The sequence below is a fragment of the Periplaneta americana genome, chromosome 2 (assembly GCF_040183065.1).
Source record: "Periplaneta americana isolate PAMFEO1 chromosome 2, P.americana_PAMFEO1_priV1, whole genome shotgun sequence".
NCBI classification, from domain to species: Eukaryota; Metazoa; Arthropoda; class Insecta; order Blattodea; family Blattidae; genus Periplaneta; species Periplaneta americana.
This window is the reverse complement of record NC_091118.1, coordinates 5510286-5526072: the sequence shown is the minus strand read 5'-3', so window position 1 is coordinate 5526072 and position 15787 is coordinate 5510286. Positions and strand designations below refer to the sequence as shown.

Here is a 15787-nt window from a genome sequence, read left to right as displayed (position 1 = left end):
ACTTCTGAATAATTTCAAGTTAGAAATATGGTCGAGCATAAAAAGTCTTATGAAACTTGCCTATAATGGTAATTAAGACGCTCGTATGAATATTATGAAACTCGCTTGCGCTCGTTTCATAAACATACATACTCGCGTCTTAATTACTATCATTATAGGCTCGTTGCATAATGTACTATTCTGATTGGTGGAACACCTGAACTTTAATGAGTTCCATTAAAGGGCTTCTACCTGGTGTATAATTACTACATTTCGGCATGGTCGAACATAAATACTATTATAGCTCCTGGAATCTCGGATTTCAAGTGCTGGACTATCTCACCCTTGCCCCCGTGAATAGCCACAGCCTCTACCCCTTTCAGCAGCAGGTACTCGTGGATGGCGTCCACGTCTTGCTTCTTCTCTGCGAAGATCAAGACTGGGGGTGGGGTCTTCTGCAGACACTCCAACAGGTACACTATCTTAGCCTCCTGCTTCACGTACTCCACTTCCTGTGAACATCACACAGGCCATGTCAACTAACATGCCTCGGGTTACAAGTTGCAGTGACTGGAAAGCTCCACTTGACACAGATGATCCAAAAATAACAAGTACTGCAACATCTAATAACAAACAAATACAGTAGAACTTCCTTGATAAGGGCTAATAGTAACCAATTTGCAAATCTAATGATACTGCTTACTCTTGAAATGCAGTGGAATTTTACATTATATTTATTTATTTACTTATTTATTTATTTATTTAATCTGGTAGAGATAACGCCATCAAGCCTTCTCTTCCCCTCTACCAGGGGATTACAGCTACAATATTAAGATTACAATTACAATTAATTTATTATTTATTTATTTAATATTCTTATTGGATTCGGTATTCCCAAGAAACTAGTTCCATTAATTAAAATGTGTCTCAGTGAAACTTACAGCAGAGTCCGTATAGGCCAGTTTCTATCTGATGCTTTTCCAATTCACTGCGGGCTAAAGCAGGGAGATGCACTATCACCTTTACTTTTTAACTTTGCTCTAGAGTATGCCATTAGGAAAGTTCAGGATAACAGAGAGGGTTTGGAATTGAACGGGTTACATCAGCTGCTTGTCTATGCAGATGACGTGAATACGTTAGGAGGAAATCCACAAACGATAAGGGAAAACGCGGAAATTCTACTTGAAGCAAGTAAAGAGATAGGATTGGAAGTAAATCCCGAAAAGATGAAGTATATGATTATGTCTCGTGACCAGAATATTGTACGAAATGGAACTATAAAAGTTGGAGATTTATCCTTTGAAGAGGTGGAAAAATTCAAATATCTTGGAGCAACAGCAACAAATATAAATGACACTTGGGAGGAAATTAAATGCAGAATAAATATGGGAAATGCCTGTTATTATTCGGTTGAGAAGCTTTTGTCATCTAGCCTGCTGTCAAAAATCTGAAAGTTAGAATTTATAAAACACTTATATTACCGGTTGTTCTGTATGGCTGTGAAACTTGGACTCTCACTTTGAGAGAGGAACAGAGATTGAGGGTTTTTGGAGAATAAGGTTCTTAGGAAAATATTTGGGGCTAAGAGGGATGAAGTTACAGGAGAATGGAGAAAGTTACACAATGCAGAGCTGCAAGCATTGCATCCTTCACCTGACATAATTAGGAACATTAAATCCAGACGTTTGAGATGAGCAGGGCATGTAGCACGTATGGGCGAATCCAGAAATGCATATAGAGTGTTAGTTGGGAGGCCAGAGGGGAAAAGACCTTTGGGGAAGACGAGACGTAGATGGGAGGATAATATTAAAATGGATTTGAGGGAGGTGGGATATGATGGTAGAGACTGGATTAATCTTGCTCAGGATAGGGACCAATGGCGGGCTTATGTGAGGGCGGCAATGAACCTCCGGGTTCCTTAAAAGCCAGTAAGTAAGTAAGTAAGTACTAAAAGATTAACTGATTAATAAAAGCTAGACAGTTTATTGTAAAAATTGAAGAGAGAAAGTTTTTTCTTATTAATCAAGTAAAAATTAACCTATTCTACGCAGTAAGAAAATGCTTAATAAGTTTGCTTTTGAACGCTACTAAATTCCGACAGTCTCTGATGTCACTGGGTAGGGTATTCCACAAGCGCGAGAGGGAGATTGTGTATGGTGATGAATACGATGATGTCTTATGTGTTGGTATGGCTAGTATGCGGCTATTTTGCGTGCGTGTGAAGAGATTATGATATGATGACAGGTAACTGAAACGGGAGGCAAGGTAGGTAGGTGTAGAGGTGTGAAGGACTTGGAAAAGGAGAACAAGAGAATGAAAATTTCTACGTTCGTTAAGCCGTAGCCAGTTTAGAGTTTGGAGTGTTTGAGCAACTTGTTATAACTGCAATTTGGAAAATTCAGGTGGCCCAAATTTTGTTTCTGGGTCTGTACTAGCTTGAGAAAAACTATCTTCTTTCCTTTTCCATTACCCAACATCATGTCACAAATTCGGGTCTTCTTGTTTTGAGAGGCTCTATTCAAAGTTTACAAAACTATTTATATGGTATGTGCAATAGCGAAAAAGCACATCTGTAAATTCTCTCATTAATTCCCATTTTTAAATTCTATTTAATGTATTTAATGTGTTTACTTTTCTGATTAAAAAAACAAGTCTGTTGTAATATGTGTGTATAATCGGCACGGATGCTTTCCAATTCAAATTTCTCTATATTCTTTCACTCATGGCACTCTGCAATGACAGACAGATTGGTTACATAACTACAGCCACTCCTACAATGGTAAATTAGCTGGCTCTATGTTATTTTATCAGGAACACACTCCATATACAATCGCAATGTTGCAAAGCTATTTTTCCACGGAAAATAACAATACAGTAGAGGCATGCATTGTTTCTTCTCATGACTTATTGACAGTTTTGTTCCAGTTCTCGTATCTGAAAGTTCAACGTACATTGTTTTCTGTACATGTAGCCTTAATAGTGTGTACATAAATATTAATACTAAATTTTAGTCATCATCATCATCATATCCCTCACGTATTAGACCCTAAAGGATCTGTTACGGTCTCATGCCAGCGCTTTCGTGGTCTTCCCAATTTCCTCTTTCCTCTTGGTACACTAAATTTTAGTATACTTATAATATTAGTGATAAGTAAATATAGTATATACTATAAGCAATGACAAGCTGCCACATTTATCTTTCCCAAGAAAAACTGCAAACATGGCATGATGAGTCTTTCCATGGTAACTGCCTACTGAAGGATGCACTGGATGGGAGAAGAGTTCGGGGCAGAAGAAGATATCAGATGATAGACGACATTAAGATATATGGATCGTATGCGGAGACTAAGAGGAAGGCAGAAAATAGGAAAGATTAGAGATTACTGGGTTTGCAGTGAAAGACCTGCCCTTGGGCAGAAAACTATGAATTAATGACTGAATGAATGTTTCAAGATACGTCTGAATCAATCAATCAATGTTCTTACTGTATCCAGCTGTTTGCTGACAACATAAAGTCCACTGTAGTCTATACAGTTGTTGTTTTTCACGAGAAATGAAGGGTATTTTGATCGGTGTTCATTATAGATGCCTGTTGCTAGTAGCCAGAGGTGGGGTGTAAGATATGTCTGAAGATAGGGGTGCAATTTGAAATTCAAAAGCGTATTAGTTGGGAGGAGTGAAGGAGTGGCACAGAAAATTCAATTAGCAGTTGTTTTGAACTTATCTGTTGAAAACTAAATCCACGCGTTTTTACTCGAAATCGTGTTCCCCGCACATCTAAAATTATCTATCTATCTTCATAGTATATCCAGCCATTTGCTGACAACACGTGTTCCACTATGTTCCACTATGAATTTCCTCTTACAAATAATAGGTAAAAAGCATGATGCTGGTTGTATATTTCAACAGCCACATTCCAAAGATGAGGTGTCTAAAATTATGAACAAATGGTATTATTATTATTATTATTATTATTATTATTATTGTACTAGTACTACTACTACTACTACTACTACTACTACTACTACTACTACTACTACTATTATTACTATTTATAGTACTAATAATAATAATAATAATAATAATAATAATAATAATAATGATGATGATAATAATAATACTAATAATAATAATCATCATCATCATAATGATGATGATGATAATAATAATAATAATAATAATAATAATGATGATGGTGATGATGATAATAATAATAATATATTTTTTTTATTTTATTGGGTTATTTTACGACGCTGTATCAACAGCTTAGCTTATTTAGCGTCTGAATGAGATGAAGGTGATAATGCCGGTGAAATGAGTCCAGGGTCCAGCACCGAAAGTTACCCAGCAATATAATAATAATAATAATAATAATAATAATAATAATGATAATAATAATAATAATGATGATGATAATAATAATAATAATACTAATAATAATAATAATAGTAATAATGATGATGATAATAATACTAATAATAATAATAATGATGATGATGATGATGATGATGATGATGATACTACTACTACTACTACTACTACTACTACTACTAATAATAATAATAATGACGATGATGATGATAATAATACTAATAATAATAATAATAATAATAATAATAATGATGATGATAATAATACTAATAATAATGATAATACTAATAATAATAATAATGATGATGATGATAATACTAATAATAATAACAATAATAATAATAATAATGATGATGATAATACTAATAATAATAATAATAATAATAATAATAATAATAATAATAATGATAATAATAATAATACTAATAATAATAATAATGATGATGATGATAATAATAATGATGATAATAATAATAATAATAATGATAATAATAATACTAATAATAATAATAATAATAATAATAATACTAATGATAATACAGTGAAACCTCCCTAAATGGACACCTCCTTATAGCGGACACCTCTTCTTAATGGACGATTTTATCGGTCCGTAGGTCAATATATCAAAACTCCGCATTAATTAACCTCTTTAAGACGGACACTCTCTATTACGGACACGGACACAAAATATGTACTAAAAATGACGATCAAAACCTCTCTTAACGGACACTTTAAAAAATACTGGAATAAATGTACATTGAAACATAACGTATTATGCGTAAACGTATTTTTGAAGCAGCCTGTACCACAGTACTTTCACTCAGGCTTCTCGGGAGGCTTGACTCTCACCCCTCTCATAGTCCGCAAACCTAACGGGACCGACTGCTATTATGTGTGAGGAATACAGTAACTTGACAGAGGGATCGTATTTTTCTAGTAAAGTGAGACAAAAATATTTGACTCTGTTTTTCTTATAAGGTTGGTGAAAACCGATCTTAATAGGACTAAACAAAGTGTGCCAAGGTCACACTAGTGGTTGAAAAATCCCTTACCTCGTTTTTTATAGTCTGCAGCAACAAACGAACTGGCAAGCACGTGTTTGTGATGGCTCCGCGTAAATATTTGACTTTAAAAGAAAAGGTAGACATGATCGACTATCATAGGCGTGAAAAGTGCGGAGTAAGAAAACTACCGGAAGTGTTCAAGACAGGGAAAACACAGGCAGCAGAAATTGTGAAGAAACAAGACGAGCTTCTCAGGGATTGGCACCTTAATGGTAATGAGCAGCGCATCCGACAGTTTCAAAGTGGGAGTGGTGCCCTTATTAACAAGGCTGTCAGAGTGGTTCAGCAGAATCAGAAGCCAAAATGTTCCTGTATCGGGACCAATGATTCAAGCCAAAGCGTTAGAATTCGCAGCTGAATTGGGTGATTCCGAATTCAAAGCTTCGAATGGCTGGCTTGAAAAATTTAGAAAGCGTCATGACATTAAATTCAGGTCTATTTGTGGAGAATCTTCTAGTGTTGATATGGAGACTGTTACGAGCTGGCAGGAAAAGTTGCCTTCACTCATCAGTGGTTATTCTCCTGAGAACATTTTTAATGCTGATGAGACAGGGTTGTTCTTTCGTGCTTTACCCGATAAAACTTTGTGTTTCAAAGGGAAATCCTGTGCTGGAGGTAAAGTGGCTAAGGAACGACTAACCGTACTGTTATGCGCAAGTATGAGTGGAGAACGTGAGAAACCCCTCGTCATAGGCAAGTCGTTAAAACCACGTTGTTTTAAGAACATGGATGTAACGAAGTTCAGCGTGGATTGGAAAGCGAACAGAAAAGCATGGATGACGAGAGAGATAATGACGGAATGGCTGGAACAACTGGATAGGAAAATGATGCGTCAAAATAGAAAGGCGTTGCTGTTTCTGGATAACGCCACTTCACATCCAGACATCAAATTGAACAATGTCAAGGTCATGTTTTTCTCACCCAAAGTCACATCCGTCTCTCAACCATTAGACCAAGGAGTGATCCAAAACTTTAAAGTGAAATACAGACAGTTAGTATTGAAGCACATTGTTTCAAGACTTGATGAAGATGGAATGTCACTTCAAAGTCTTACGAAAGAACTGAATGTTTTCCAAGGAATTTGTTGGATAAAAAATGCATGGAAACAAGTTTCAACAACAACAATTCAGAGTTGCTTTCGGAAAGCTGGTTTCCCTGCTGGTAATGGTGAAATGAATGTGGAGTCAGACATTTCTGACGAAATGGACACCACACAGAACCTCATAAGTAGTGCAGGATACACCATCGGTGTGAATGATTATGTTTGTATCGATCTGGATATTCTAACCGAATGTTCTAGTGAAGATGCAAAAATGATCCTTCAGTCCATTCAGGAAAATGAAAATGGTGACGATGACAACCATGACAGTGATGACGACGATGATGTTGGTGGTGATGTAGAAATTGTCAACAGCAGTGATGTTCCACCAATAGTGTCTTATAGTGAAGCGCTGGATTGTGTTAAGCGGTTAAAGCAGTTCTACAGTGCAAAGGAAGATGAAAACGGATTGAGAATGGTACAAGACTTAATCATACATAATGAGAGCATTACTGTGAAACCAAAATGTACCAAACAAACAAACATTGCAAGTTTTTTTTTAAAGAAGTGAATGTGAAATACTGTATTGTGTTTTTAATGTTATCAGTGTATGTGCCGATGTGTTTATGTGTTAAATGTACATAGAAGCTGGAATTCCTGTTTTTCATGTGAGTACAATACTAGTGTATAATAATTACTATAAACTTAATAGAGCATGTATTACAATTTTGATTTCAGCATTCAATTCAATAGTTTTATATAAGAGTATATTGATAATGTCCTTACTATAACAGTTTTATATTATAAAAGTTTTTTCCTTAAAAACCTCTCTTATGTGGACACCTCTCCATAACGGACACTTTTTGCAGTCCCTATGATGTCCGTTATAGAGAGGTTTCACTGTAATAATAATGATAATAATAATACTAATAATAATAATGATAATAATACTAATAATAATACTAATAATAATAATAATAATCCTTCCAAGCGTTCGTACCTGTATCACATTCATGGAAGCAGCCCCTGCTCGACCCACATTAATTGTGACAGGCTTGACAAGAGCCGACCGTGCGAAGTTCTGGATCTTCTTAGGCATCGTAGCAGAGAATAGCAGGGTCTGACGCTGGCCCTGCAACAGTACAAAGAAACACTCAATAGATTCCGAAAACTCAACATTACCATGTGTAGCACAGCAGCAGCTTGTTTTTAACTCATTGTGTTATGCACTGCTCGACTGGTTTTGTAGCATACACAATACTTTTTGTTTTTAAGTAGTCCCACAGAGAACAGAACCATGAAATAGCGTATCTTTCAAACATGACGCACACAGCAGCCATGTTGGCACTGGCTGTGTTGAAGAAACTGTCTAACTAATGTCTGGAAAGTGACTGGCACTCACTGTTACTGTTTGTCATGAATCATGATTTTCGTTGAAATAATTTGTATTCAGCATAAATCTCACTTCTTTATATTAAAGTTCATCAATATAGTTCAATGTAGCTGGTTTTGTAGTGTACATAATATTTTTTTTTATTTTTAAGTAATTTCAAATAAAATAGTCTGAGGGAGAACAGAATCATGAAATAACGTGCCTTTCAAACATGATGCACACAGCAGCCATGTTGACACTAGTGCAACTCCTAACCGCAGGTAAGACACGCTAGCCCGAGGGTGCACTGTGCTGATGACCGCTGCTGTATAAGGTGGTCACAGGATCATTGTGATTACAATATACACAGAACCTATTGTTACTGTGATGGTTCTTCAGCTACACCGAAATTAAAAAGTAAGGAACTTGAAAAAACGAGAATGAATTCCAAAAAAAAGGGAAAAATTCCAAAAACTACCAAAAACCTCCCTTTATTACCATTATCTCTTAGATAAGAATTAACAGGAAAAAAACATTCAACAACAAGAATATTCTATTTAATTACAATCTCTATCTTAAAGGGAATTAACCAAAACTTCCAACCATCAGTTACAACATCTCCCTACATTATAATATCTCTCAATATAGACTCACAACAAACCTTCAGGGAAAAGAACAAATAACCAAAACTATTTCATTGAACAGCAACCCCTTTTACATAACTTTAAAGAAACTCCTAAACCATTCCTGTCTCATATTTCACAGCCACAGCCTGTAGTTCCCGGTGTATACTTATCAGATGGGATCGTCAATTTAAGTTGCCTGATCCACCCAGCTGAGCTAATTCTGCCTTCTTCATTGTCCGTCTCGAGCCAGTCAAGCACTTCCTTCACGTTCGAATCACGATCACTATCCTATCCCCCTCCCCTCGAACATTCAAGTAGGAGGTGGGGGTGGATCGACACATGTGCACGACAATAACTAAAGTTTTTGATACACCGGGAACGATAATACAAAATATATGTAAAGGAAACAATAACTAATTTTTTAATTCTGTCGGATAACAATAAAAGACAAGCATACCACATAAATGAAATTTTAACAAATACCACAGCAATGGCAAAGGAAGCTTTAATTGAAAAAAGGAGCATCTTGTGCGGACCTCTGCAGAAAAAAAAACTGAGGAAGACACTAGTGAAGTGCTTTCTGTGGAGAGTGGCACTGTAAGATGCAGAAACATGGACATTGCAATGAAGTGAAGAGAAGCGAGTAGAAACATTTCAAATGTGAATATGAAGAAGAATGGAGTGTGTGAAATGGACAGACAGAATAAGAAATGAAGCTGTGTTGGAAAGAGTGGATGAAGAAATAATGATTCTGAAACTGATCAGGAAGAGAAAAAGGAATTGGTTGGGTCACTGGCTGAGAAGAAACTGCCTACTGAAGGATGCACTGGATGGAATGGTGAACGGGAGAAGAGTTTGGGCAGAAGAAGATATCAAATGACAGATGACACTAAAATATATGGATCGTATGTGGAGACTATGAGGAAGGCAGAAAATGGGAAGACTGGAGAATGCTGGGTTTGTTATGAGAGACCTGCCCTTGGGCAGAACACTATAAATGAAGGAATATCAAACACTGTATTTTGTTTCATTTTGAGAGCCACCAGATATTTCTGTCCAACTCTGTATGAGGTGGGTATAGGTCAAAGCAACTAGAACATACATATAATCTATTGTTAAGTGTAAAATGAAAATTCAAACAAGAAGGGAGATTTAAGTCAATGTTGCATACAATTTTTACTTTTGCTTCAATTTTTAATAATTTTTAAAAATTGTGTTTCAAAATATGGTCTCCACTGGAAATACTGCTGCAGCTGATTCCAAAGGATGAGGTTCTCTCTATTTAGACTACCTCTCTTGGTACTATCATGGCTGGGGCTTCCTGCACAATATCAAGAAGATATGTGTTGTTGGCTGTTCCTCAGGAATGACGCACCCAGAGCACACCAACACTTTGGTAACAAGTTTGTTGGCTCGTGGATTTTCAGCATGTGTGGAAGAGACAGCTGTTTTGAAATGTCTTGATCTGAAGTGATTATCACTAGAGGATTTTGTGGGCGGAAGTGTCCAGTAGAAATATGTGTCTATAATGGCAGTTAGCATGCTGGGTAACTGGGCAACAGTGGTTGAATGTAAATGGTGGAACTGATTTCATCATTGCCTTCAATGTGTTACTGACAGACATTTTGAAGATACACAAATTGAACAAGAGTATTGGTTTACAAAATACAGTTGAAAAGAGCCAATGCTCTGCATTAGACGCCACAAATCGTATGATAACTTCACTGGAGACATACCACAAAAATCATGCAGTATTTCGTTACCTTGAAGAAGGAGAATATCGTCCTGACGTCCTCCTCAAAGCCCATGTCGATCATCCTGTCAGCTTCGTCCATGCACAGGTACCTGTAACCCACACCATGTGTTTCTTTCTAAATTTTTATTTTCTAATAATCATTTTCGTTAGTTAACATATTTTGGAAAAGTTTCAGTTGAAAGTATTTGTTAAAACAACATTCTCAGAACTCAGATGTCCAGAAACTCATTCTTACATAGAAAGAAATTCCTAACCTATTTTTTTCCATCCATGCGTTACCCAAACAGACAATGAAAAGAACAAGAATGAAGAGATTTTATTATTGTCACCTAGGGCAGGAACAGGGAAGGGCCTGGCAATAATAATAATAATAATAATAATAATGATAAAGAATGGTCCATTCTGGTCTCATATTAGAGATCAAGAAGTCTCTTCAGTGGTTCTCCAGGGTTTCTTGTACCCACTGGGGTGTAATTTTGTATTACCAAATAATAATAATAATAATAATAATAATAATAATAATAATAATAATGGACTAATAATAATGTTCAGTAAAAACCCCCTTGAACGGATGTTTAAGGGACTAATTACATTAGTTTTCTTCTCTATTTTTGGTCAGTTATTTATCGAAGTCTACCAACCTGCACACATCAAGGCGCACCATCTTCTTGTCCAGCATGTCCATCAGCCGACCAGGTGTAGCGACCATGATGTGGACACCTCTGCCAACAATTAAAAAGCCAAGATGGATTTCATCTTTATGCAGCTTTGTCGACATATTGCAATGAAAGATGAGGTATATGAAAACATATGGAATTGGAAAGAGTTAATGAAGTCCAAGTCAGGAAGAAAAGAAGACACAGACAACAAAAGCACCTCTAAAGACCCAGCATCTCAAATCAAGTTACAGATGCAATTGCATGCAATGTTTTGATAATAATAACATTAGCATTTGGCTATAGCTAACGGTGTTGTTACAGTAAGCATTTGAAATTTTGCCATTTTGTTTTATCACCACAGATCCCAGAATGGGTGCCCTTACTCACTGAAGGAAAAGACGTATTCTAAATAAAAAAAAATGCAACATGCAATTTTATAAAACCTGAGGTGCTACATAAAATCTGCAAACACATTTCAACTGAAGGCATCCAAATACTTTAGAAATTAGATATTTAGTGCAAACAAATCTTTTCAAGGTCGAATTATTGTTAAGTGAAGCAAGATATTGAAAGAGATGTGACTGCTGATGGCATCTACAACATTGAAGAGTCTCTGACCTGCTGATGACTTCCATGGACTCTGAGACAGGAATGCCCCCGATGGCAAGGCAGCAGCGGATCTCCTGGGGCAGACCAGAGCAGTAGTGCATGATGATGTCGTGCGTCTGCTTGGCCAGCTCGCGGGACGGACAGATTATGAGTCCTGCATGGAACAGCACAAGAGTGCATGTCATCTATATATATAATTTGAACTGGTAATGGAAATTACGGGAAAACGGCTGAACAGATTTTAATAAATGACCCCTCATTTTGAAGCATGGAACCCAAAGTCTTTTAGAAAAATAGTAATTTTTAGTGAAATGTCAATTTTCCTACATCATTTTCCTATTTTCCAAAATCCATCTGTCGTCAGTTTTGAGAAATAGGTAATGGCCCTTTCAGAATAAAACAAAACAAAACACAAACACACTACAATAAACAATATCACACGAAGGCTATGATCTGCAGGATTGCTGACATATTTAGAGATAAGATGGCTGACATAATGCCAATATGTCGAGCTTCATTTGTGTAACTTTTTCTGAACGTTTCTGTAATATTGGTTATTAAAAACTTCAAGACTTACTAAAAAGAAGACTCTCTGCTGTGTAATTTTCTGAGTACAGCTGTCTGTGTATTAGGTATTAAAAACTACAAAACTTAAGAATGTTTGATGACATTATTACCATTAAAAATGAAATATTATTATAGTGAATACCATGATATATTTGTCACCAATTATACAGATTAATGCTTTATTGATGATAGGAAAGTGAAACCTTTTGGGTTTATGTAAGTAGGCGTAGAGAATATCTGAAGTTAGATCTTCATTTCTATAATATTGTGACAGCTGCAAAGGGGTTTGAACACGCGTCCGACAGGGTGCACGGCAGACGAAACGCTGGTACGGGGAGCATCTGCATGCTGAAGGGCAGAGGGAGTGTATTACGTCAACGCGACGAGGGGAGAGTGTGCGCGCAGCTGCTACTCGCGGAGTGAAGGGGGGACGGACCCTCCCGAATCTTCTAGAGAAGTCCGTCCGAAGTGGAGATAGCCAGATAATTCGAGAGGACACCCGTAGAAATTTCTCGTAACTATGATTTTGCTATAAAAGAAGAAACGCGAGCGAACTTGGGCAGTTTCAGTTTATTCAGTCAGTGAGTAAGCCAGAGCAAGCAAGCCAGTCTTGTGTACCGGAGTTCGACTAGAGTGTGCGTCTGCAACTGTGTCAGCATCCGAAGGCCTGAGTTCGAGTGCAGTGGACCGCAGTTGGAGGGACCTGAGTTCGAGTGCAGTGGACCGCAGTTGGAAGGACCTGAGTTCGAGTGCAGTGGACCGCAGTTGGAGGGACCTGAGTTCGAGTGCAGTGGACCGCAGTTGGAGGGACCTGAGTTCGAGTGCAGTGGACCGCAGTTGGAGGGACCTGAGTTCGAGTGCAGTGGACCGCAGTTGGAGGGACCTGAATTCGAGTGCAGTGGACCGCAGTTGGAGGGACCTGAGTTCGAGTGCAGTGGACCGCAGTTGGAGGGACCTGAGTTCGAGTGCAGTGGACCGCAGTTGGAGGGACCTGAGTTCGAGTACAGTGAACTGTCTCTGAAGGTCTGTGGTTCGAGATACTGTGAACGCGAGTGACTGAGCTAGAAGAACTGTGAACTGAGAACTGATAGTTCTGATTTGTAAATAGTGCTTTGTAAATATTAGTTAAGATTAACAGTTCATTGTTGTTCGTAATAGTCCAAGTAAATTGTCATTGTCGTCAGTGGAGTGCAATAACGAACACTGTGTTGCTGTGCCGAGAGCAAGGTGAAGTGTAGAAAGGAATTATTGTTGAGATAATAAAGTTACATTGTTGTTGATTTGAAAAAAATTTAAATATTTACTGAGTGATGGCTATATAGTAGTCTATACAAAACTTACGTAAGATAACAGTATTGTTATTAAAGTGAAACATTTTTATAGTTATTAGTCAAGTGGTATGGGTCTTTTCCATATATTTAATGGCGGTGTGGTGTAGATATTTAAAGCTGAAAGTTAGAATTTATAAAACAGTTATGTTACCGGTTGTTCTTTGTTTGTGAAACTTGGACTTTCACTTTGAGAGAGGAACAGAGGTTAAGAGTGTTCAAAAATAAGACGCTTAGGAAAATATTTGGGGCTAAGAGGGATGAAGTCATAGGAGAATGGAGAAAGTTACACAACGCAGAATTGCACGCATTGTATTCTTCACCTGACATAATTAGGAACATTAAATCCTGACGTTTGAGATGGCAGCGCATGTAGCACGTATGGATTAATCTAGAAATGGTATAGAGTGTTAGTTGGAAGACCTGAAGGGAAAAGACCTTAAGGCAGGCAGACGTAGATGGGAGGATAATATTAAAATCGATTTGAGAAAGGTGGGATATGATGGCAGAGAATGGTTTAATCTTGCTTAGGATAGGGACTTCCAAAATGTCTGGTATTCTTCATTGGAAATAAATTTGAAAAATTTTAATTTGAATAATTATAATGAACTTAGTTTGTAGCATTTGCTGCACAAGCCACTAGTTCAGATATAATTATTTCATTTTCTTCTTTCAGATCGAGTACTTAAGTGTTATCTTTAAAGAAGAGTTGGTGACAGAGATATCACTGAAGCTTGGACATGTAGGCATTTAAAATGTTAAAAATAGCCAGGTAAACGACACTAAAACTTCTAAAATAGGCACTACACAGTACAAATATTTTCACTTATTTTGCTATGCTACATTTTAACTGTGTTTCAGGGTACTTTAAACGCCACTTCTTTCCACATTGTAACTAAGCCGAATTATCTGTCCCGCTACCAATATAGTTTTAAATAGATTATTAAACAGATTTTCTTAAAAACAACCACCAATGAATTTCAATCATTCATGCATTCATTCATAGTTTTCTACTCAAGGGCATATCTTTCACTACAAACCCAGCATTCTCCAATCTTTCCTATTTTCTACCATCCCCTTAGTCTCCCCATATGATCCATATATCTTAATGTCGTCTATCATCTGATATCTTCTTCTGCCCCGAACTCTTCTCCCGTTCACCATTCCTTCCAGTGCATCCTTCAGTAGGCAGTTTCTTCTCAGTCAGTGACCCAGCCAATTCCTTTTCCTCTTCCTGATCAGTTTCAGCATCATTCTTTCTTCACCCACTTTTTCCAACACAGCTTCATTTCTTATTCTGTCTGTCCATTTCACACGCTCCATTCTTCTCCATATCCACATTTCAAATGCTTCTAGTCGTTTCTCTTCACTTAGTCGTAATGTCCATGTTTCTGCTCCATACAATGCCACACTCCACACAAAGCACTTCACTAGTCTCTTCCTTAGTTCTTTCTCCAGAGGTCCGCAGAAGATGCTCCTTTTTCTATTAAAAGCTTCCTTGGCCATTGCTATCCTCCTTTTGACTTCCTGGCAGCAGCTCATGTTACTGCTTATAGTACACCCCAACTATTTGAAGCTGTCCACTTGCTCTACTGCTCCATTTTGAATTTGCACGTTTACCTACGTTACCAATAAAAGAATTTGATTCTCGTTTTAAATTTTACTTGATTCAATTTTTTACAGACAAAAAGATCTGAAACTTCTATAATCAAATAAAATCATGAAATTTACATCTCAGTTTCTCAAGCTTAATATTATGTACAAACTGAGGAATAATTCAAACTTGATGCTATTTAAAAATGTCTAGGGGAAAATCTGCATTAATAGAATCCCCTGCCTCTACATGATCTATGAATGCATGAACCAGTGGTTTTGCTATTTTATACTTTATAGTCAGAAATGTAAAACCCGAAAGATGTAGCACAACTTTTCTGTTTTCCAAAGTAATGACAGAAAGGTATCCTTCTGTCTGTTGTGAAACATTGTCTCCACCAATCCACTCCTTCATTAACATACTTCTTGAAAGCTTTTCTTTTGGCACTGTTGAAGTTGTTAGCACACACTCCACTAAGCAGATTGAAAGTGACAATGTGCTTCGAGTGAAAGTACAAAAGTGAGAAAAAAAGCCACAAAATTAACATCATATTTATCTCGATCCATGCTTGGAAACTCACTCATTAGAACACACACATCTTCAAGAATGCTGTCTCAATAATGAAACACTAGAGGTAATAATAGCTGGTAACGAAACAATAATAAAATTTTAATTTTGATCACTCTAATAAAGAGAAGATTACAAAGGGCTTGGACCGGAGCTTTTAACCCCTTACTGCATTCTGGGACAGATACAGCACATACCGGTTTTATATTCACATAATTTATAATATAAGCATATAATATTTCAAACTGCATACTGG

At 36.9% G+C, this 15787-nt stretch overlaps 1 protein-coding gene across 1 annotated transcript in view; it reads right to left on the bottom strand.

Moving 5' to 3' along the window:
- The window catches only part of abs (ATP-dependent RNA helicase abstrakt), a 44225-nt gene that overhangs the window by 10399 nt on the left and 18039 nt on the right, over positions 1-15787 (bottom strand). The window contains exons 7-11 of the mRNA XM_069843441.1: positions 11485-11629; positions 10849-10929; positions 10215-10296; positions 7454-7585; positions 323-491 (exon numbers count right to left, since the gene is read on the bottom strand). Of these exons, the coding sequence (XP_069699542.1) occupies positions 323-491; positions 7454-7585; positions 10215-10296; positions 10849-10929; positions 11485-11629 (609 nt within the window). The remainder of the gene's footprint in view (positions 1-322; positions 492-7453; positions 7586-10214; positions 10297-10848; positions 10930-11484; positions 11630-15787) is intronic.